The sequence below is a fragment of the Rana temporaria genome, chromosome 2 (genome assembly GCF_905171775.1).
Source record: "Rana temporaria chromosome 2, aRanTem1.1, whole genome shotgun sequence".
NCBI lineage: Eukaryota > Metazoa > Chordata > Amphibia > Anura > Ranidae > Rana > Rana temporaria.
In genome coordinates this window covers 482,841,577-482,867,310 of record NC_053490.1, presented here as the reverse complement: position 1 = coordinate 482,867,310, position 25,734 = coordinate 482,841,577, and the positions used below count along the sequence as shown (strand labels likewise).

The 25,734-nt window shown below is 38.9% G+C and overlaps 1 protein-coding gene across 8 annotated transcripts in view; it reads right to left on the bottom strand.

The window, feature by feature from the left end:
* Positions 1-25,734, bottom strand: part of ROBO1 (roundabout guidance receptor 1) — a 1,468,549-nt gene that overhangs the window by 144,738 nt on the left and 1,298,077 nt on the right. For all 8 annotated transcript variants that reach the window (XM_040338766.1, XM_040338761.1, XM_040338765.1 and 5 more), the window contains 3 exons: positions 10,298-10,418; positions 4,530-4,668; positions 2,925-3,052 (listed from right to left, as the gene is read on the bottom strand). In XM_040338766.1, coding sequence (XP_040194700.1) covers positions 2,925-3,052; positions 4,530-4,668; positions 10,298-10,418 — 388 coding nt within the window. The remainder of the gene's footprint in view (positions 1-2,924; positions 3,053-4,529; positions 4,669-10,297; positions 10,419-25,734) is intronic.

Here is a 25,734-nt window from a genome sequence, read left to right as displayed (position 1 = left end):
GAGATCTGCTTCTGTGTCCCGGGAATCAACTCTGCCCTAAAATCAGAGATTCACCCGACAGTGTGCTGCTGTGTCAGAGAGACATGTGTCAGGCAGGAGAGGGGAGAGAAGGGGGGCCATGGGGGACTGATCTAATGCTTAATGCTTCTCTTATTCATTACTAAATCCCTGGTGAAGGACAGTGATACATCTCCCTCTCTCATCTATCTATCTATCTATCTATCTATCTATCTATCTATCTATCTATCTATCTATCTATCTATCTATCTATCTATCTATCGAATTATCTATCTATCTAATTATCTATCTATCTATCTATCTATCTATCTATCTATCTATCTATCTATCTATCTATCTATCTATCTATCTATCTATCTATCTATCTATCTACATGTATGTCTCTCTAGTTATCTATCTATCTATCTACATGTCTGTCTCTCTATCTATCTATCTATCTATCTATCTATCTATCTATCTATCTATCTATCTATCTATCTATCTATCTATCTATCTATATGTCTGTCTCTCTAGTTATCTATCTATCTATCTATCTATCTATCTATCTATCTATCTATCTATCTATCTATCTATCTATCTACATGTCTGTCTCTCTAGTTATCTATCTATCTATCTATCTATCTATCTATCTATCTATCTATCTATCTATCTATCTATCTATCTATCTATCTATCTATCTATCTACATGTCTGTCTCTCTAGTTATCTATCTATCTATCTATCTATCTATCTATCTATCTATCTATCTATCTATCTATCTATCTATCTACATGTCTGTCTCTCTAGTTATCTATCTATCTATCTATCTATCTATCTATCTATCTATCTATCTATCTATCTATCTACATGTCTGTCTCTCTAGTTATCTATCTATCTATCTATCTATCTATCTATCTATCTATCTATCTATCTATCTATCTATCTATCTATCTACATGTCTGTCTCTCTAGTTATCTATCTATCTATCTATCTATCTATCTATCTATCTATCTATCTATCTATCTATCTATCTATCTACATGTATGTCTCTCTAGTTATCTATCTATCTATCTATCTATCTATCTATCTATCTACATGTCTGTCTCTCTATCTATCTATCTATCTATCTATCTATCTATCTATCTATCTATCTATCTATCTATCTATCTATCTATCTACATGTCTGTCTCTCTAGTTATCTATCTATCTATCTATCTATCTATCTATCTATCTATCTATCTATCTATCTATCTATCTATCTATCTATCTACATGTATGTCTCTCTAGTTATCTATCTATCTATCTATCTACATGTCTGTCTCTCTATCTATCTATCTATCTATCTATCTATCTATCTATCTATCTATCTATCTATCTATCTATCTATCTATCTACATGTATGTCTCTCTAGTTATCTATCTATCTATCTACATGTCTGTCTCTCTATCTATCTATCTATCTATCTATATATCTATCTATCTATCTATCTATCTATCTATCTATCTATCTATCTATCTATCTATCTATCTATCTACATGTCTGTCTCTCTAGTTTATCTATCTATCTATCTATCTATCTATCTATCTATCTATCTATCTATCTATCTATCTATCTATCTATCTATCTATCTATCTATCTATCTATCTATCTATCTATCTATCTATCTATCTATCTATCTATCTATCTATCTATCTATCTATCTACATGTCTGTCTCTCTAGTTTATCTATCTATCTATCTATCTATCTATCTATCTATCTATCTATCTATCTATCTATCTATCTATCTATCTATCTATCTATCTATATGTCTGTCTCTCTAGTTATCTATCTATCTATCTATCTATCTATCTATCTATCTATCTATCTATCTATCTATCTATCTATCTATCTATCTATCTATCTATCTATCTATCTATCTATCTACATGTATGTCTCTCTAGTTATCTATCTATCTATCTATCTATCTATCTATCTATCTATCTATCTATCTACATGTCTGTCTCTCTATCTATCTATCTATCTATCTATCTATCTATCTATCTATCTATCTATCTATCTATCTATCTACATGTATGTCTCTCTAGTTATCTATCTATCTATCTACATGTCTGTCTCTCTATCTATCTATCTATCTATCTATCTATCTATCTATCTATCTATCTATCTATCTATCTATCTATCTATCTATCTATCTATATGTCTGTCTCTCTAGTTTATCTATCTATTTATCTATCTATCTATCTATCTATCTATCTATCTATCTATCTATCTACATGTCTGTCTCTCTATCTATCTATCTATCTATCTATCTATCTATCTATCTATCTATCTATCTATCTATCTATCTATCTATCTATCTATCTACATGTCTGTCTCTCTAGTTTATCTATCTATCTATCTATCTATCTATCTATCTATCTATCTATCTATCTATCTATCTATCTGTCTCTATCTATCTATCTATCTATCTATGTGTATGTCTCTCTAGTTATCTACATATCTATCTATCTGCATTTCTGGTTATCTATTTTTCCATCTACATGTCTTTATCTATCTATATGCATGTATATCTATCTATCTATCTATCTATCTATCTATCTATCTATCTATCTATCTATCTATCTGTCTGTAGGCCCTATTGCCCTATTGCGGGCGACTGATCGGGGGGGGGGGGGGGGGTTGGTTGTGGTATTGTTTGCGCCCCCCCAACAAATGGAGCACCAGCCGCCACTGCCACTGAACCATTTTACAAAGATACATTTTGACTCCTGAAACCCTCAAAGAATAGAAAACATTCAAAATATATGTACATATTGGCATCTCAAGATATTCACAGTTAGCGTGATAAAAAAAAAAGTACACGTCTGCTTTGTAATATTGCACTGTGAAATGTTCCTTACACTACATAGATAAATTAACAAACATACCTTGAACTGTTAATACAGCTGAAGCTTCTGTCTTGCCGACCATGTTTTCAGCTATACAAGTGTAGGATCCCATATCCGATGCTGTCACCTTGCGTATTCTGAGGGTATGATCATCCCGAATTTCATACCTTGAAAAAACATACAGATAATATTTGTTGGATGGCAAGTTGGCAACTAACTTTAACCCTTTAACGTTTTACAATTTTTTGACAGCTCTGATATGAAAATTAAGGCCTGTACACACGATCAGATTATCTCAAGGGAATTGTGTGATGACAGGCTGACCATTTGTATGCTCCATCGGACAATTGTTGTTGGATTTTCCGTGGACAAATGTGGGATAGCATGCTTTAAAATTGTCTATCAGCAAATATGTATTGGCGGATTATCCGATCGTGTGTACACAAAATCCATCGGACAAAACTCCAAAGTACAAACACGCTCGCTCAGAAGCAATGCTCACCATAACACAACATTAGCAGAAGTTGCCCAAAGAGTGCCGCTAAAGAGCTAAAAAAACACGTAGTTTCATGCTTGTTGGCGGACAAATTCTTTGCTGTTTGTATGCAAGACACGTTCACGGCCAACGCCCTTCAGACAAAAGTCCTACGCTTTGTCCGATTAAAATCTCAGGCCCCGTACACACGACCGAGTTTCTCGGCAGAATTCAGCCAGAAACTCGATGGGAGACGTATTCTGCAGAGAAAACCGGTCGTGTGTACACTTTTCGCCGAGGAAACCGACGAGGATCTCGTCGGGCCAAAAAGAGAACATGTTCTCTATTTCCTCGTTAGTCAATGGGAAAAGTTGGCTCGCCGAGATCCTCGGCAGCTTCACAAGGAACTCGACGAGCAAAACGATGTGTTTTGCCCGTCGAGTTTCTTGGACGTGTGTACGGGGCCTGATCGTGTGTACGAGGCTAAAGGCTGCATTTACATCTGAGCGTTTTCAGCTCATAAAACGCTCATCCAAAAGTTCGAAAACGCCCAACAAGCGAAATCCCATTCATTTAAATGGCCCCTGTTGACATCTGAGAGTTCTGTCACCTGAAACAAAATGCCTGAAGCTCAAAAAATTACATGAGCTTCTTACTGGGCAGATTACAGGCATTTTTCTGCTTTTGACAATGGTGACCTTTTGAATTGTACAAATTGCAGCAATTTTTTTTACCAAAAAAAATTATAAAGTGCTTTTTTTACCAATACTACTCCTCTATACTGACTTTTAGAAATTGGATGAAAGGTTTAGCACTGGGAAACACTTTTTGAAAGATAAAAAAGTGCATTTTATATACAATTATATAGATCAGACCAAAATGAGGGACAAATGAGGAGGAAAGAGGGACAGGGGCACATAGCTTGAAATCAGGGACAGTCCCTCGAAATCAGGGATAGTTGGCATTTATGCTATATACACACTGTGGAATGTTGGGTTTATATAAATGTTCTATAGGCCTTTGTGGATGAATGTAGACAGCTATACAGACACTTATTCCAAAGAGTACAATGGATACTTCAATATCATGTTCAGCTTTAATACAACAAGATAGATAACAAATACCTTTTTACTAAAGTTCTTAACTATTTTCAATGATAAAGAACGTACCTTGCTTTTGGTAGATCCCCATCATCTTTTCTCCACCGAACAGTAGGAACAGGATCGCCCCGCGCTTCACACTCAAACTCAACGCTATCATCCACAGTGACCGCCATGTTACTTGGTCTTTTATCAAAAGATGGTCTTTCTACAAAGCAACACAAGTTCATGCATGTTAAATAGGAACCATTATTTTATCCCATAAAAAACAAACAAATGGCTATTGTTGGGTCAGTGATCATTTGAAGAATGTACATTTCCCAAAGATTTCACTCCAGATTGGGTCCTGTATGTACCATAAATGGTTAGGGCCATTTGGTATTTATACAGGATACAGTTTTTAATCAGTAAGATCTAAAAGCACCAATCTGGTGCCAATTTTGATGACATTGGACAATGACTATTATGTCTACGACTTTGGCCAACCAAGATGATTGGTTGGGTTATTTTCCCAGGGTGTAAAGTCTTTATCACATCAATGCCCTACTGCCGTCGCCAGCTTTAGATAGTAGTATTTAATTAGCTGCACTTGCATTTTTGTAGTATATCTATTCTTATTTCCATGGAAAATATGTAATTAGAGAGGGCATCTACTGATGGGCATCTATTATCCCACGGTTTGTTCCAGGGGCAGCCTCCTAAAGTTCAGGTCATGTGTTATCTTTATCTAATTAATTCTCAGGAGTCAGAGCTCTGACATTGAATTAGGATACGGAGCTTGATATTTGATTTCGGCTTCAGGAGAGCCACCTGTTCTGCAGTTGTTCCAGTCTGCCTGCCTCTTCTAGAGCTCACTTTATTAAAAACTAAAACTCGGTATTAAAGGGGAATTGTAGAGTCATAAGCCGTGTAAAAGTCTTAATAGTATACCTTTGCAATATACAATTTGTTATGCATATAAAATTAATAGATCAGTGTATGCATGTATGGGTGTATTCGGCACGTTGATTATCAGTATCTCTGTGGCATTTCCAAACAGCTTTATCTGACCATTCTGTGGAAGTTAAAATTGACCAAACAAGTTAGAAAAACTTTCCTGGTCATTATTTCCCCCCACCAATAAGATGGCATGTGACCTATTGTGTAAAAGTTCCTTCTCCTAACCCTTCTCCTCTGCAAAGAACTGCAAACTATTTGTGCCATGGTCTGCTGTATATTTTGCCTGACAGCAGTTAGATAATAGCCCTCTCAAACAAACTTTTAAGTGCAGAGGCAACCTTAAAGGGGTTGTAAAGGTTCGGTTTTTTTTTCTAAATAGGTTCCTTTAAGCTAGTGCATTGTTGATTTACTTACCTTTTCCTTCAATTTGCCTTCTAAATATTTTTTTTCTTTGTTTTCTTTGTCTGAATTTCTCACTTCCTGTTCCTCCTCAGTAAGGTGTTCAGTAAGCTGTTCTAAATGACTTTCCACCGCTCGGATGATGGTGGAAAGCTTACTGAGGAGAAACAGGAAGTGAGAAATTCAAACAAAGAAAACCTATTTTGAAAATAAAAGACGAACCTTTACAACCCCTTTAAGCTGTCTATAAACAACTCAAACTCTAACCAAATCCTGCTGTAATGACCAACACTTGAGTTGTGGGTGGCCCTGCAAGCACCACCCAGATCAGGATTGCCAACCTCCGGCGGCATTTTTTACTGACAAAACATGGGAAATTTAGAAGCCCATTTTTTACTGGCAACCTGAAAAATGACAGAACTAAAAACGAAGTCAATCAATAATTTAACAGTATAAACACATGAAAACACTGACAGTACACATAACAAGTTATTTGCCTGCTTTACACTTACAAAAGTCAACACAGCATGACAAATTATCAGTCCCTGGAATTTACAGACAGTTGCAAAAGTCACAGATTTTTACAAACTGACAGTAAATTTACTGACAGTTCGCAACCCTGACCCAGATAAACACCACCTGGTTATCTGACGCGGTCACATTTTGATAGTGGCACATTCAAAAAAACTTTTAAGTGCAAGGAAAACCTAAATCAGAAGTACAGCCAAAGCTTGTTTAGTTGTACATCTCCTGTGGATCACAGAAGTGCAGTTCGTTCTGCACTCCTGTGACCCATTTTGAAGCCCGCTGTTGGCTGACGTCACAGAGCCAGTCTAGGCTTTGGGCAAGATTGTGACTATATGGTCGGAATCCACCCACATGCCTGGACCAGCACCCAGCTCAGCCTCTTAGCGAGCTGCTGAGAGCCTGAGCTTCTGCCCCCTCCACTGACAGTCACCAGCTCTCTGCTCAGGGAGAACTGAGAACCCGAGCGATCAGAGTTGCTTGATCGCTTGGTTCTCAGTGTTAGAGACGGCGGGGGACAGATGCAGAATCGATCGGATGCTGCATCCAGCTAGATAAGTATGATTCTTAAAAAATAAATAAAACCCATACTTCTTTTAAGCTGGTCATAGGTGGCTCAAATTCCAGCCATATCCTGCTGAATCTTGACAAAATTTGAGCTGTGGGTTCCCCTGCAAGCACCACCCAGCTCGACACCACCTGGTCATCTGGTTTGGTCACCTTTTGATAGTGCCACTTTATTTAGGGGGAAATTTCATATGCCACACAAGAGATGGCAAGATCAGGCTGCACACTCTACAATCACATCTCAGGTGCCTGCTCAGCTTGTCTCCACCAATTGTACCAGCAATAGAAATGCCACACACCAAGATGCAAAATAATATTCTTACTTTATTAATATAGCCAGCAGGAACAGGTTCTATTATAACATGTTTTTTGCTAGACAAAGCGGCCATTTTAATAATTCTCCGTATTCAGGCAGCCGAGGGTGCTGCAGCTTCGGAATACAACAGCCAGCAGTGGAGATATAGCTGTACATCCCCGAGGGCTGAACGAGGGAAAATCTGACCATGTATGGCTAGCTTACACCTGAAAATTGTTATTAAAATCACCCACAGACCTGCAATACTGATTTACTGCTGATGTGTGAAAGATAACCTAATGATCAGTGAGATGACTTTGCTACTTTAATCTCATGAACAAAGGCAAAAAAGATGTTGTGCTCCTTGAAACACTGAAAAGGGGCTTAGTTATAGTAAGTGATAGTATGAAATCAACAAACCTGACCAAATCAAAATTCACAGCCTACATATGCTGTATTATCTGTAAACCTTGCCTGCTATTTCTGCTAAATACCGATATCAGGGAACACCAACAAATCAGAATAGCAGTATCTCCGCTCCCATTTATTTTTAAATATGCAGTATAATTGCAACCCAAGCTATCTGCGTTTATTCTCACCAGGAAGAGAATGTAAAAAATGATGATTACTTTCTTTCCAGGATTAGTACTCTTTAATACTCTTCTTCACAAGATATAATTATAATGACAGGCAATCACTAAAATGTTCTCTCTCTCATTTATTACAGCCAAAAATAACAAACAGCACCTGTTTCAACAAAAGCATTTCATCCCGTGGGACTTTTTCTTTTTGTGGCGCTATAATGCAGTGTAAACCAATCAGATTAAAGCGAGATTTCTTATAAAAAAGGCTAATGCTGTGTTTATCTAGCGTTGATAGTTTGAGTTTATCTGCAGTTTATGTTTAAAAAAACATCAACCTTTGAAGCTAGTCTGCAGGCGAAGATGTTCAAAATGCAAAATTCATAAATATATCAGTTAACAGGTTAGTCCATCCAAAACTGTTTGAGGTTTTTATGGGCTGAATCCGCCACCAACTTTTTGGAATTTTTGGGGAATTTTTTGTGATTTCAGTGGTAAGATTTATGGGGACTAATTATCCATAATTTTCATTTGACTTTAGGCTTCATTCAAACCTGATTGTGATTCTGCCCGTGATTTCAAAACGTTGCAAAAAGCAGGACACATTTGCTTTGCCCCCCCAATTGCACCATGGCAGCCCAATCGCACCATGATTTTGCAGAGATTGTCACGCTGCAATCGCAATGTGCTACGATTGTCTCTCAAAAAGGAACACAAGCTTCTTTTGGGTGACAGCGTCGCGCGGTGCTTTTTGACTGCAATTGCAGCGTGATTGGGGTGCTATTGGAAGTAATGGATTCGCAAACGCACCCGTGTTTTGCAACAATTTGAAATCAGGAGCAAAATTGTGGTGATTCCACCAGCGATCAGGTGTGAATGAAGCCATAGCGATGTAACAAGGTAAGCAGTAGGGACAGCTGTCCCTTTATTCCATGGTATGCCCTCAGACACCCTATAGTTGCCCTTCTCTGTATCTAAAAGTTGGAAAAAGCTGAGTAGCATCATTCTATTGACCTGAAATTTCACCTATTTAGTCACTTTCTTTTTATATATACGCTGTTTGTCATCTATGTTTCTTGAGATTTTTGTTTGCACTTTGCTTTATGTTGTCCATGATGGTTTTGACCTTAACAGCTGTAATTTTCTAAGTGTCTGTTTGTTATGAAGCATGTCCTTTATAATAAAGAATTATAAAAAAAAAAAAAACAAGGCACAATATCACATAAAAAAATAAATAAAATTCAAGCCAAATTATGAAAAAGTGTAGGCTAACACTTCACCCGTTCCTGGCCCTTTCAATTTACACATAACCAATCAGCAATTAATCAGGATATGTCATCCTATTTAAATTAGATCTAAAGGCAAAATGTTTTTACATTTTTGATAGAGGGAGTGTTATAACCCCTGTAAGTTTTTTTGTGCCCCACTGGGAAGACTTACCCCTTTCTGTCCCAGAGCCAAAACAGGAAGTGAGAGATAATCCCTCCAAAAGTGAGGGAATCTCTGGTTGCCTTTAGGGTTACCAGAACTAGGGTCCCTATTAGAAAATGCATCTTCTATTCCTGTTCTAGGAACAACCATACATTTGGGATTGTCTTTCATTTTTGGTAATAGCAGCTAACAGGGCAAATAAATGGAGAGTGGAAGTCTCACTAATGGGGGCACAGTGAGCAACAAAAAAGCAATGCAGATCTAAACATAATTTTTCATCATTATGACTATGTTTTATGTATATTCTTGAAGCCCTGATGAAGGGTGATGTTGCCCAATCGAAACACGTTTTTTTTTAAATCAACAATTAACATTATTATGTTTTTTTTTATTAGGTTTTGGCTTGGCACTATATTCTATATTTCTATGGTTTAACCTCTTCCCGTCGGCAATACACAAATGTGCAGTCTCTCGGCATGGGCTTTAATTTGGAAGGGCTGCATATATGCGCCTCCAAATGTAAATTTTGCTGTGCTAAGAGACTATGCCCTGTGTTGCCGGTGGGGACCAGAAGGTTCCCAATGCATACTTGCGATCGGGAGCTTTCCTATTCTTGTGACCACTGTGACAGCCAATCCCAGGGGTCACGTGACACGAATGGCCCCTCCACCTCTCAGAATTTAGAAGCTCTTAAAGGGCTCTTAAAGGGCAGTGGATGTAACCACTGTTCGGCCACCAGATTTCCACCCAGCACCTCTGACAAAAGTCATTTGAAAAATCACATTTTGTTAAGCCATGTGGTGCTGACAGAGCCAACCACAGCTTGGATTTCAGCCAGTTAAGCAGTTATTAGACACAATTCAAGCCTTTAGGAAAGATGCATAATACTGTTAACCACAACAAAGATGCAGCAAACAGGACTTTTTGAGCTGCCACATTTAAAATAAAAGCGTATGAATATAGCAGTTTTTTAGTCAAGTTTAGATTAATAGAGCACATCATTTGTTGTACTGCTTCTTTTTTGCTTCTTGGCTGTGGACACCTATTTTCAATAAAGGAAGGGACATAAAAAAAGTAATTAAATATATATCTTAACTTACCTAGAACTGTAAGTTCTGCTACTTCACTATCTCTTTCTCCCACCATATTGGTACCAACACAAACATATTTTCCTGCGTCAGATTTTCTTGTGTAAGTGATCATAAGTTTGCCTCCTCGTATCTAAAAAGAAATATTACATATTAAAGAAATATGTTTATTTTTTACAATGAAGCCATGAATAGCATGCTTAATAGGAACACAATCAATCAGGAATTATTCCCTCATTTGTACATATTAACACTTTGATATTGAGTGCTTGCTTGAGATCATCTTTAAATTGCATTTTCAATAGGAACTTATAAGGACTGGGGCACTGTTAGAGCCTGCCAACCGGGGCCCACCAGTATCTCTATTTCTTGTATAACTAGGGTACATCCAACTAATTGCTAGGCTGAAAGAATGGAGTCTGTCCCATGAATTTCAGTGGCTCTTGTACTGTGGTGCAATACCAACAGTTGCAACTGGATCAGGAGAGTTGTCAATTTATCAACCAAAGTAAATCCAAAGCCCAATTTTTTTCATTTTCGATAGAGCCGGTAAATGGTAAATCCACTGCCTGTTTTTTGTTTTTTGTTTTTTTTACTATTGGGGGGAGATTTCCCTTTCACTTTTTTTTACTGTAGACACAACATGAAGTTAGAGGAAATCTCTCCAAAGTAAGGGAAATCCTCTAAGAGATTTGTCACAGAAACAACTGACACCATTAGATTTCCCCTCTCTGGCCCAGTGATAACTCCAAATTTTGAATTTCTTTACTTTCAATCATGAAAACAATGATCACCAGGACTAATAGAAAAGGTGAATTTCTTAGGTTCTAGCCCTTTCTAATGCTTCCATCCTGTATTAAAAATGGACACTGTAATCATTGCCTAAATATGTTATCTAGATCTTTCTAATCTGTGAAAAATCGCACAAATTAAAACCATAGGCAGTTGTTTCACATCAACTGTATGATTATCAGTAAGCTGAACATCTCTTTCTTTACTTAGAGTTAAAAAAAGGGACATTTCCTGATCTGCTTAAATTTCAAACCAATCCGCTCATCACTTCTTATAAAATGTGTAATTGCAAATGCCGGTCCAATAAAAACCAGAGAAAATATAAAATTTCTTGTTTTCCCTGGAAACCTTCCCTTAAATGAGTAGTTTAATAGTGCGTCTTTTCCAACCAATGGGGAACCTTGTTATACATTAACATCAACCATGTCTGCACGTATGGAATCTATTAGGTGACTCTGATAAGATACGTCTCCATATGAAGCCTAAAAACGATGCATGGCACCTATTCAACTTGTAGGTAATTGTAGATGTAAGTTCTATTCATGGTACTCTCATTAACAAATAGTGGAATAATTCTTTTCACAAGCATTAAATACAAAGATGACAGCTCAGATGAGTACAAAAGGATTAAGTGCTAAGGTATAGAAAAGGTATGGGGTTTCAGACATAAGACTAGTGAAGCCTCTCGGGATTTGCTGAATGGTATTTTCTTCACCATTTCAAATGATTACATGCAATGCTAGTACAACCCTTCCAACTTGGACACCACTAAAACGTACATAGAAGATAACAAAACCCTCTGGATGAAATCCTAGTTTCTTTCGGACACGTCTTAGATTAGAAATGAAGCAAGTGTGAATGCAGAAAAACATATGGGAAAATAGAAAAGTAGCAAGTATTGTCTGTATTGATAGACAGCACACTCTTGAGAGTAATAAGGGATTTAGTATATTAATAAAATATGATGAGAAAGAGAGTCAAGGTTACCGGCATATTTTATGTGTACAGTCAAGTTCCTGTTTAATCAGCACAGTTTTATCAGAAGAAAGGAGGCTGATTTACACAAACTGGATGAAAATAAATTGGAGATTGTTGTCTTTAACTGACAGTCATATCCCAGTTGTCCTTTGTTCCAAATTATTTTTTTAACTCTTTCTTGACATTTTTCAGCCCAGTTTTTCAAAGAATATTGAACCTTTCATATCAACGCCTAACTCTTATGCCGCGTACACACGCTCGAAATTTCCAACAACAAATGTTGAACTTCCCTTTTCTAGTGCCGTTGTACGTGTTGTACGTCACCGCGTTCTTGACGTTCGGAATTTCCAACGACATTTGTGTGACCGTGTATATGCAAGACAAGTTTGAGCCAACATCCTTTGGAAATGTATCCACAGTTTTGTTGTCGGAATGTTCGATCGTCTGTACGCAGCATAAGGCTGGCCATACGCAGAGTGAATTTCTTTCCTGCAGCCATGGGTTGCAGAAAAAAAATTGTCTTGATTCCCCCATCAACACAGTGTTGATGTGGGAATCCCTCCTGCTGGGCCATTGTCTTCTCCCGGCAACAGGAGGGGGGAGGACAGGGAAAGTCGCCCCCGCCGCGAGAAGACAGTGATTATTGCTAGAAGCTATAGCCGCTGCTAGCGATAATCACAGGTAAGACCCAGGATGGTGGTTGTACTCAAGTTGACCGATCGACCAACTTGGTACATTCAGCATGCCCATACACAGTTCCAATCTCGGCCGGTTCCTGCTAAACCAGCTGAGATTCGAACTGTGTAGGGCCTGCCTTAGTCTAATGTTCTTACCACCATCACATAAGCACACACCTTAGTACCAGTCTCGGATGAAGCCTTGTAATCTGCCCTCAAAGGAGACAGGAGAGCTTTTGATAGGGAAAATTGAAAAAGGAGGGGATTTCTCCTAATTTTAGATTAAAAGGAATTCTTCCCATTGGGGCAGAGAAACCAAAAAAAGAAAGACAGGCAAAGTTGTTTTATCAATTCTTTACTCAATTCATATAAAATAATTGTAAACATAAAAAATTCATATTTTTTTGCAATACTTACTATTAACCTATTGTTTTTCCCCACAGAAAGGTCACTAAATGGTGTAGCTTTTTTGGGTTGAATGACCAACAGTGCCATTTACCAACAGTGCCACTTTACCCACAGGATGTCAAGTACACTGAACTCAATGAGATAGCAGCATCACATATGTCAACCTTGGTGCACAGCATTTCTGCACTGAATGGCTTTTACACATCATCACATGAGTTCTGTTTGGTGCAGAAGTAAGGCCTTCCCAAAGAAGAAGAGTGATAGTGAGTCAGACTGAAAGGGGGGGGGCATTAGGAAGGGGATGGGGGTGGCAGATGAAATGATATTCTTACAAAACTGGAAATAGGTGTTTATCCTCTTTTGTATGTACCCTAAAGCAGAACTAAAGGCAAAACTTTCATTTTTTTTTTCATTTTGGATAGAGTGAAGAAGGGCAATAATCCCTGTAATTCTTTTGCCATTTGTGTCTCCCATTGGGTAATTTCCCTTCAATTCCTGTGTCATAGCTAAAACAGGAAGTGAGAAAAATCCCTCCAAAGTGAGGGAATCTCTGGTTTTCACCATGATCACCAGAGACATTGTCACCATTGGAAGAATTACCCTCTACAACCCAAAATGTAGTATTTTATTTTACTAAAAAAATATTAAAATTTAAAAAAATATATAATAAATGCACATCTTTTTGCAGGTAAAAAAATGTGCATTTTTTTTTTACTTGGAGCCTGCAAAGCATTGCACCCACAATCAGAATATCGCAGGTGCCTGAAATGCAAAACTCATGAAGACTTGTCTGTGTATCTGTCTGCTCGTACCTTGTATGGGGAGGCAGATACACACTGAAAGGGAGAATTAATTAACTACCAGCGCTCAACAGCACCGTCCTATTCACAGAGCACTGTGAATGAATGACCTGTCCAGAGGGGAGGAGCCCCGCATTGGTCACAATATTTTCAAACAGTGACAGCGGGCGCCTGGAGAAGATGTCCACTTGCTGTCACTGGGAAGGAGGGGAAACAGGCTGCAGCTGCTGGAACAAGCTAAATGTTCCACCCTACATATAGGTGGAACATGGAACATGTTCCAAAAGGTGAGCTTATCCTTTATTTTTTGATGATAATGGTAAATATGACAAACAGAGAAGGCAAATTTCCCTAAGGCCCCTTTCACACTTGCTGCTGACTGTACTCACTGTGAAGGCTTCACAATAAATATGCTTGATGTTATGGAGTTGCCGGCTGCTTCTTTTACGCAATGACCGTTTGTCTTTTGGTGTGTGGCAGGACACCTCAGCTTGGACACCCTGAATGCAAACTTCCAAAGTAAGACTTTGGGCCAGATTCTCAGAAGAGTTACGACGGTGTATCTCAGGAAACACCGTTGTATCTCTGTTTTTGGCCCCGGGTATCTATGCGTATGATTCCTAGAATAATTTTCGCATAGATACGGCGTAGATCCCACAGGTGTAAGTCACTTACACCGTCGGATCTTAGATGTAATTCGACACTGGCCGCTAGGTGGCGTTTCCGTTCAGTTCTCATTCGACTATGCAAATGAGCCTGATACGCAGATTCACGAACGAATTTGCGCCGCGTCGTCGTCGTTTACGTCGTTTACGTAAGCGTAAGGTTACCCCTGCTATATGAGGGGTAACCTTACGCCAGTCAGCCGTATGCCATGTTAAGTATGGCGTCGGGTTAGCGTCGTCTTTTTCCGTCGGTTACGTCGTTTTACTAAGTCGTCTGCGAATACGACTTTACGTCAATGATGCTCACGTCGGCGTCATTTACGTTTTCCGTCGTGAGCTGGAGCATGCGCACTGGGCTATTTTTCCGCCCGGCGCATGCGCAGTTCGATCGGCGCGGGGGGCGCGCTTAATTTGAATACAAGCCGCCCCCTTTGAATTACGCGGCCATACGCCGGGCCATTTACACTACGCCGCCGCAAATTACGGAGAAAGTGCTTGGAGAATATGGCACTTGCTCCAGTAAGTTGCGGTGGCGTGGTGTAAATGGCTTACACTACGCCGCCGCCGATTCTATGAGAATCAGGCCCACTGTTTCCCACTGTTCTGAGCCATGCAATCTTTGATCCTTTTTACACTTGTACGACCTGAAAGTCAAGTGACATTGCCATGCCTGTGTAATCTTGAAGTCTATGGACCTCAAGTCGCATCAAAGTCGGACCAAAGTAGTGCAGGGACTACTTTAAAGTCATACAGATATGAACAGTACTCATTGGAAATCATGGAGTTCAACTTGGTAAGTGACTTTGCAGTCCCAAGACGCAAGACAAGTTGCACAAGTGTGAAAGGGGCCTAACCTAACACAGACAGCAAAAAAAACTGACAGGTGTTCTAATCCCTCTCCACACATTTGAAAATACATGAAAAAAATAAAAAGTAAGATAGAGCGAGATATAGAAGAGAAAAAAAGAGAGAGAAAGGTAAAAAAAATAGAAGGATAGAATACCGTGAGGGGGAGAGTGGAAGGTCAGGGAAAGAAGAGAGAGGAGTCAAGAAAGAAAGTCATGTAGACAAAAATAACTATCTGCATGAAATCATCATTAAGCAAATAATAAAAGAGACACAAAGAAGAATTATAAAAGTATAACATTTTTGTAAAAAAAATAAAATATAGGCATGTTTGAAATATTTTAACATTTATTTCTTGTAAGAGATTTTTGAAATGTGATAGATCCCTGTTCAACAAAGCAACAGCAACTGTTTTTGATAAACATCTGCAAGTTCTACAAATATGACATTGTTATCACAGTTAGTCTGAAGTATATCATGTAACATACGTGTAGAGATTTCTGTTTCCCTATCATACATTATTTCCTGTTCATATAGCCACTGTAAAATATAACAGAAACCACAATATCAAGATTTGCCTTGATCAGACATACTGAGCTCATGATACAAAGTAGAATAACACTGTAGAGCTCCATTTGTTCAACTACAGGCTGCCTTGCTACAGCATTTCAGGATTAGCACACTAATAATAACATGTAATATAAATATAGGAACACTTTGAAATATTTACTGATTTTGTAAATAGCTTGCAAAATGTTAAACTTTGACACAGGTGACGCAAACCCCTTTCAGAAGAAATCACACAAATATGTAAGGAAACCCACAGAATAGTTAGATTTTTTTTTTTTTTACAGTTTAGATGGCGTAAAAGGATCGCACAGCGGCACAAAAAATAACAGTATGACATATCTAGTCCAGATATTAAACTTGAATAGTCAATCAGATACAAAAATAAAATAAAAATCAAGGATCATGATTTATTGGAAAGTGAATACTGTACTAGAGTTAGTGATTCCCAGTTTCTTACAGTCAGCAAGATAACTGAAGGTGCAGCTCAGGATTATATTTTATTACAATTTACAAGTCTTTTAACCACTTGACCACTGGGCACGTAAACCCACCTAATAACCAGACCAATTTTCAGCCTTCGGTGCTCTCACAATTTGAATGACAATTACTTAGTCATACAACATTGTACCCAAATGAAATTTTCATCCTTGTTTTCACACAAATACAGCTTTCTTTTGGTGGTATTTAATTACCGTTGGGTTTTTTATTTTTTGCGCTATAAGAGAAAAAAATACTGAAAATTCTGTAAAAAAAATGAATCCTTCTTTGTTTCTGTTATAAAATGTAGCAAATTTTGTATTTTTTCTTTATTCTTTTCCATAAATTTGAAAGATGAAGTTACGCCGAGTAAATAGATACCCAACATGTCACCCTTCAAAAATGCACACGCTCGTGGAATGGCGCCAAACTTCGCTACTTAAAAATCCCCATAGGCAACGTTGCAGGGTATTGGGGGGTATTGCAGAGTATTGGGGGGTATTGCAGAGTAGTGTGGGGTATTGCAGAGTAGTGTGGGGTATTGCAGAGTAGTGTGGGGTATTTCAGAGTAGTGTGGGGTATTGCAGAGTATTGTGGGGTATTGCAGAGTATTGCACAGTATGGGTATGGAGTATTGCACAGTATGGGGCAGGGATGGCTGAGCAGGGATGGATGGCTGGCTGGATCTGTGACTTCATTTGTCACAGATCCAGCCCACAGCACTCATGCTGCATCCGCTCTCTCCCCCCCTCTCTTCTCACACTGTACCGTTCGGTACAGAGAGGGCAGGGAGGAACCAGCGTCATCACATGACGCCGGTTTGTTTACAAGTGATCGCTCCGTCATTGGACGGAGCGATCACGTGGTAAACCGCCGCTATCAGCGATTCTGGGAGGATGTCCGTGGACATCCTCCCAGAGTTAAGCAACCGCCTTGTAGACGTATATCGTCTATAGGGTGGTTAGTAACTGGTTAAAGCATGCCACCAATAGCCCCTTTTTACTTAAAGGTGTTCTATAGTCACATCATGCATGCTCATTTTATAAAATTTTAAAAATGTCATACATTTTGCCATAAATTGGCCTAAAATCAGGCACTGTATGGCCAGCTTAATGGGCCACACAAAAATAGAACCTCCGCTTTTCCGAACCCTCCCCCCCTCCGGTGTCACATTTGGCACCTTTCAGGGGGAGGGGGGACCATTTTCAGGGGGAGGGGGGACCATTTCGATTGCGCAGCGTGAGTCGCACATGCGCAGTAGGGAGCCAGGCTATGAAGCCACAATGCTTCGATACCTGATTCCCTTACCGGAGATGGAGGCGTCAGCATCCGAGGACCGAGGGACGGGTCGGCCTCGGGAGCCGACATCGCGGGCGCCCTGGACAGCTAAGTGTCCTTATTTTAAAAGTCAGCAGCTGCAGTATTTGTAGCTGCTGACTTAAAAAAAAAATTGACGGACCTCCACTTTTAGGTCACAATTAAGAGTTCCCGTCATGTTAGTCCTGAAGTGAACATAGTTAATTTCAACTCTACAACAAAAGCTACATACCCAAATAACTGGAATGTTTTGGCCACAATAGTTACAGCCACCACCGCTTTGAATCAGAAAGTGGGAGAAGGCTTTGAAAGTGGATGTAAACCCTCCATACACCCAGTGATGTCCACAGCATCAGATGATGCACAGGGATGGAACCAATCTCCCTACATAGGTTTTACATGTATATCTCTTGTCTTCACATTTATATACTGTTTAGAAAGTTGAGATCCTGTTATGAGATTGTCTCTTCCTTTTTAACACATAGTGTGATGTCTGTGCATACAGCCAAGATAGCCAACATTGCTGATTGGAGGAAAGGCACACACCCCCTCTCATCATAGGCAGAGACTCTCAGAGGAGTTTTGTAATAGGACCTGCTCTCTATTTTAGCAACCTCCCTGGACAGAAGATTCAGGATGCTTTTGTCTAAAAAGTCTGAGAATTTGTCAGGAGTTATCAGGCTGATAACAGAGGAACAGTTCAGGTGAGAGCTACATGACTTAGCTCATTGAAGAGAGATAACAAAATACTGCAGATATATGTTCCCAGCTAAAATTTCATGAATCAGGTTTACATCCACTTTAAGTTAATAAATCCACTCCTTGGTTTATCTAGTAAAAGTTAAGCTGCCCATTCACTGCTCAGGTTTTTGTTTGTTTGAAATGATTTCACCATTAACACAATTGAGATAAATGGGGGGATTCTGTGTCATTGTATTCTGACAGCACAAGAGTCAGATGGACTCCTCCGCTGTCAGAATACTCTGATTAGCTTATTGCCCGCAGTGCTGATCAAACTACAATTTACAGTAAGCCTGTTCATGAGCAGTCAATCAGTACATCAACTGCTCTCGAACAGGACCAGCCATAGAAAGATTGCATTTTGGCTGGTCTCTATGGAAGTGGCGCAAATTTCGATCCATCTATGGCTAGCTTTAGTCTTATTCAACTGGACATGTCCTTTAATATCAAAGACAAGTCAACACGGATCCAAGCCACTTCTTTCAGTTCTGAAAAAAAACTTGGAAAAAAAAGGCATTTCCTTGTTTTCAATGGCCTTGTTTCCATCTTCCAGAGCAAGATGACGCATCTGCATGTTCTGTTACTAGAATGAAAGGCTAAATTTACAAGACATTGACTCATAATGAAGAAAATAAGCAATTAATTCCATGTCTACAGGACCACCATCTGATCCTACTGAGAATAACAAACTTATTGACTTAGTTTTGACACAATCGAGAAGACATATGTTAATTAAACACAGGGGAATATTTTTAAATGCCCTTTGTACAGTCAAGTAATTAAAACACTGAGCACTGTTTAAAGGGTTGAGATGTGTCAAGTGGTACAGTGCTTCATCATTTGAGCTGCTAATGATAAACTTGCAGATTTTGTAGGCTTAACCATGTTCCTTTAAAAGACCACTATTGGAAAATATTTTGCATCCTGTTAAATGCACATGGTTAACATATGTAATAAGAGTGTTGGTATATTAAATCTTTTTTTTTTTTTTTTTAAATGCCTTAATATTTTTCTCTAAACTACATGATCACCAAAGCAATCTAGTAAAAGTGTGAGTGACCGGTGTTGATACAAAATACAACACTGCCAACATAATTTTTGGTTTGGTTAGAGTGGGGAAGATTTGTTTTTCACAGCCACCTGTGTCCCTGTTTGGAATATTTTATTTAGCTTTTTCGTCCTGTGACCCCCAACATACACTGTATACTAAAAAAGAAAAGTCTGACAAAAAAATGTAATCCCCTCCTGCCTTGGAGCCACCTGAGAAGTGCAAGGAAATATCCCAATAGGGACAATAAAAATATGTGAATGGCTGATATATTGATAATTGGAACAGTGCCCTCTTATGCATGAAGAAGTGTATGACCTGCAACATCGCTGTAAATTGCCTTATTTCTATAAACAGTCAATTTCTATTTCAATGTAGGCAAAGTTTAAGGTGGCTGTAAAGTAAGAAGGTTTTTGTGCAGCAGCCCCCCCCCCCTAATACTTAGCTGAGCCCATCTCGATCCAGCGATGTTGCAAGAGTGTCTCGGCTGCCCGGGACTCTCCCTCCTCATTGGCTGAGGCGGCAGTGTGGCGTCATTGACTCCCACTGCTGTCAATCAATGTCAGAGAGCCAATGAGGAGAGAGAGGGGGCTGAATGGGCACACTGAGCAGCGGCTCGCTTGGGTGCCCCCATAGCAAGCTGCTTGCTGTGGGGACACTTGTCAGGGGGGAGGGGCCAGGAGCGCCAGTGAGTGACCCGTGAAGAGGAGAATCTGGGCTGCTCTGTGCAAAACCACTGCACAGAGGAGGTAAGTATAACATGTTTGTTATTTTTAAAGGAAAAAAAATCTGAGACTTTATTATCACTTTAAGTAGCCATACGTGTTTAATTAATTCTCTTTAATTAATTCTCAGGTTTGCCCTGGCTACAAATTCCTACACCTAAGTGCAAACACCTCTATGCCATTTTATACCAGTAGTAGTTGTCTTTGTTTTATTTAATGGTACTATTCGTGACAGATTACAAATTCTATAATAATCTTTTATTTGAAAATTAAGGTAGAAAAGAAGACAGCACATTGACTTAAAGCAATCTAACAAAGTATACAATGATATAAACACTGGATAATACAAGTAGAGTATGAACAGCATGAATAAGTAATATTACATGGAATTAAGACTATTTTTATCTAGAAGAAAACACTGGCCTAGAGTAGTTGTTCCATTAACTTGGACCAGTATAAGATGTTAGAGCATGTTAGAGATGTTTTTTTTTATTGGATGGACAGCCTAGCACCGCCTCTGAGTACACTGCAGGGAGTTCATCTCCTCATTGGTTTCAGAAAGGCCTTGGGATCAATAAAAGAGCTAGTGTTTATCATGAGACAAAAGAAAGTCAGTTCTGCCTTTTCCGCAGTCATGTTCACATGGCTGAAAATTATGATGAATCTACACACCTACACATAAATGTAAAGCCCAACTGACATATTTCAGCCATCTGTGAATTATTATTTTAATTGGTGTTTTTAAAAAGTTTCATTCCTTACCTGATAGTTGAAGCTGTGCCTAAGTAGCAAATATTTCTAGCACATGTAATAACTTGAATTGTTTGGACAGAGTGGTATTCATGATGGTATATGTGAGTGTAAAGAGCAGGTGTTCAATATCAGCGTTTGTTCTCTCGCTGTGTGAGGCTCATACAGAAGACTTGCTCAGTGTTGAGATAAGCACTGTAAATATACCTTTTATTTAAAAGTAGGGTCTATTTACCGGATATAATAGTTTTAGAAATGTTCAGAGTAGCTAGAAAAATAATTTCAAATTGCTTGTCCTTACCTCCATGCCAAAAAAGGACAATAAATTAATATATATATATATATATATATATATATATATATATATATATATATATATATATATATATATATATATATATATATATATATATATATATATCTATATGTGTATATACACACACACTGACTGGCCACTTTATTAGGTATACTTGTTCATTTGCTTGGTAACACAAATTGCTAATCAGCCAATCACATGGCAGCAACTCAATGCATTTATGCCGCATACACATGATCCGTCAAACCGTTGAGAACGGTCTGATGGACCGTTTTCATCAGTTAACCGATGAAGCTGACTGATGGTCAGTTGTGCCTACACACCATCGGTTAAAAAAACGATCGTGTCAGAACGCGGTGACGTAAAACACAACGACATGCTGAAAAAAACGAAGTTCAATGCTTCCAAGCATGCGTTGACTTGATTTTGAGCATGCCTGGTTAAATTTAAAACAAGATTGCTTTTCTTTAACCTATGGATAAATAACCGATGGGGCCCACACACGATCGGTTTGATCCGATGAAAATTGTCCATCAGACCGTTCTCATGGGTTTGACCGATCGTGTGTATGCGGCATTAGGTATCTGGATGTGGTGAAGACGACACACTAAAGTTCAAACCGAGCATCAGAATGGGGAAGAAAGAGGATTTAAGTGACTTTGAACGTGGTATGGCTGGTCTGAGTATTTCAAAAATGACTGATCTACTGGGATTTTCAGATACAACCACCTCTAGGGTTTGCAGAGAATGGTCCGAAAAAGAGAAAACATTCAGTGAGCGGCAGTTGTGTGGGCGGAAATGCCTTGATGATGTCAGAGGTCAGAGGAGAATGAGCAGACTGCTTTGATATGATAGACAGGCAATAGTAACTAAAAAAAAACACTTGTTACAACCAAGGTATGCATCGAAAACTGAAGCAGAGTTAAGTCATTTCTGAAGGCACAAAGTGGTCCAACCCAGTACTAGCAAGGTGTAGCGAATAAAGTGGCCAATATATATAATGTATATATATATATAATATATACAGGTGCATGCAATCTAAGAAAAAAATCCAGGATTGCTGCATTCAAAATGTATTGGAAAAATACTGTAGTAATAATATATACAAATATAACATAGTTCCATATGAAACTATCTTACATTTGTATATTTGTGTATATTATTACTATTTTTTCAATAAATGTTGAGTGCAGCAATCCTGGACTATATATATATATATATATATATATATATATATATATATATATATATATATATATATATTTATACAGTATGTACTTCTTAGTCATTTCACTGTCTTTTAACAGCTAATTTTTAAATGTTATTCATGGCTGGCATACAACAGTAATCACACTGGTGACGGATTCTTCCTTCCTAAGTCCCACCCTTTCTCTGCTCATCAGCAGAGCAGATAAGGCTGGATATAAATTATGCAACCAAAAAAAAAGGATGAAACAACCACTTTTTTTACACTTTGTTATATTGCCAGAGTTTTTTGCCATTCAAAACAATATTTAAAACCGGAGAAACAAAAGATGGACAAAAACATGGCCCGGCAGCATATAACCCCCAAGGTAACTATGTCATTCCCATTGTAAACCAATATGAAATTGGCCTAAGCATGTTAAAATGGACACAAGGGGCTGGGTAATCTAGTGCTAGAGAATGTCATGACTATCAGCAAGAAAAAATAGAATAAAAATGTACAAAACATCAATGAGGAGGATAGCCCAATGTACTATACACAATGCTAACTAGAAGGTGCAGCTTGAAGCAGGTGCGAGTGAACGCTGTATCACTGTGAATACAAGGAAGGTTGCGCTTGTCCTTTTCTATATCTTGTTTTAAAAAAAGATTGGGCCCCCTGTTCACACTGAGCCCTGGTTCACACTGAATGCCGCTCCAGTGTGACTTCAAAGCCGCAGATTAGTGCGATTTCATCTGCAGCTTGCCAACATCTGTGAAATTTCATGCACAGATGTCAATGCAAGTTGCACATGAAATTGCCGGAAATAGTGCACAATTTTTTTTTCATATCACACCTATTCAGACGTGCCATAGGAAGACACTAGATGCAACGTAATCTGCGATTTCTAAATCGCATGTCACACCCTAAGTCACGCCGGTGTGAATGGGGGCTAAAAGATTATTCATACTAATTTAGTATTCATTTTCGTTTTGGCAGGAGTGTGGGGTGGATTGGAACCCATTTGGGGTTTTTACTGCTATATAGTCCTCACTCACGGTGACAAAGTGCACAACAAACATTTTTTATCTGTGTTGCTATCCCAAAAATGTCCCTCACTTCTGCATGGTGAAACCGCTAAAAGTAAGTGAAGAGAGGCCCCTGTGAAAGAGCCCCAGCTAGCAGTGAAAGCCCAGTAGAGGTGCTTATGCTTCCCCTTCCAATCTAAAAAAGAAATACAGCTGAACATACATTTATGGCAAATAATTGTTTATAAAATTATTCACAGGCAAAAAAAACATCTACTTAAATATCACACTCCAGCATGTTTTCCCATAAAAAAAGAAAGATATTTAGATTTCACAAATTAGCTGTGGAAATCTAATAAGCATATATTGTATGTATTTATGCTATCCGATTTTGTGGAAACCCCCAGGGTAACCCAAACCTACGTTAACAAGATGTTTAAAATGTTACGAGTCAATGAAAAAGCAACAGCAAATAAATGAGTAATGGGTTTCATGCACTGGATGACTATGTCCCATTACAATGCAGCATAAAAATACCATATTAGTACAGCAATACACAAACCACAATGGATTCCTTTCTTAATTAAGATTCTTTCTGTTGATAGGCAAGGTGTGTTTTCAATAAATCACTGACAAAAGCTAATCAGCCAACAGTAAATTATGGAAAGAAGAAATTAGATAGAGTTTACAGATTCAAATAACACAAGGATATTTACACACACTGTCGTTCCGCGTACACACGGTCGTTCCAAACCGATGAGAATGGTCCGACGGGCCATTTCCATCGGTTCACCGCTGAAGTGGCCTGATGGTCTGATGTGTGTACACACCATCGTTCCAAAAACCGATCGGGTCAGAACGCGGTGACGTCAAACACACGACGTGCTGAATAAAACAAAGTTCAATGCTTCCAAGCATGCGTCGACTTGATTCTGAGCATGCACGGGTTTTGAACCGATGCTTTCTGTACTAACCATCGGTTTGGACCGATCGGGCAGCGGTCCATCGGTTCGATTTTGAAGCATGTTTTAAAATTTTGGACCGAGAGGAAAACAGACCGATGGGCTATACACACCATCGGTTTGGACCGATGAAACTGAACCACGGTCCATTCTCATCGGTTTTGTCCGACCGTGTGTACGCGGCCTGGGGGATGACATGGTCATGGTCCACAGGATATTTAATGCCCTGTAAACTCAGAATTTCAGATGGAAAAAGTCAGATGGGAGCTTTTCATCAGATATTCCGACCGTGTGTACCCCCATCTGACTTTTTCCGTTGGAAATTCTTACGGACTTATATAGTGAACATGTTTTCTATTTTTCAGACTAATTAATGTTTTCTATTGTTCGTCTGTATGGAATTCCAAACGGAAAAAAACATGCATGCTCGGAAACAATTCAACGCATGCTCAGAAGCATTGAACGTCACCATGTTTTTGATGGTCGTAATTTGGTGTGACCGTGTGTATGCAAGCCAAGCTTGAGCAGAATTCCGTCGGAAAAACCATCCGATTTTTTCCCAAAAAATAAAATCTGTTTATGTGTACGCGGCATAAGCCATATACCATTGCACTTCCTGTTTGCCATATTATTGCGCTCCCTCCAGCCAACATTTGGCTGCTGCTGTCTGGTTCATTGCTATCACTCATTACCAACCCTTGACTATGCTTCTGCTTGATGCCAACCTGAAATCTCTCATGACTGATTCTTGGTTTGTTCCTCATCTACGCTTCTGCATGATCCCAATCTGCAACCACTACTACTGGACCCCGACTTTCTCACCTCCTGGTGGGGCGATCCTAAGGACCGTGACCTGGTACTAGCATGCAGCAAAATCCATCTCCACCTTTAGGAGCACTGGTGAATACCAGTTAGTACTTAGACTCCACACCTCAGGTGAGCCTGTGTCATCCGCCAGAGTGACATGCATCTGTACCTATCCAGCTGGTCGGTGGGTGCCTTGCTACTGCTAAAGCTACTGGGCTTCGAGCATGACTCCAGGTTGGGAAACCTAGGGTAATAAAAGAGCACCATCCTCCCACTAGAAACATTCTTTAACTAGCCTGCAACAGGCCACTAGGAAGGGCAAACTATGCTGACATGAGGATTGGCCAGGAAAGGAA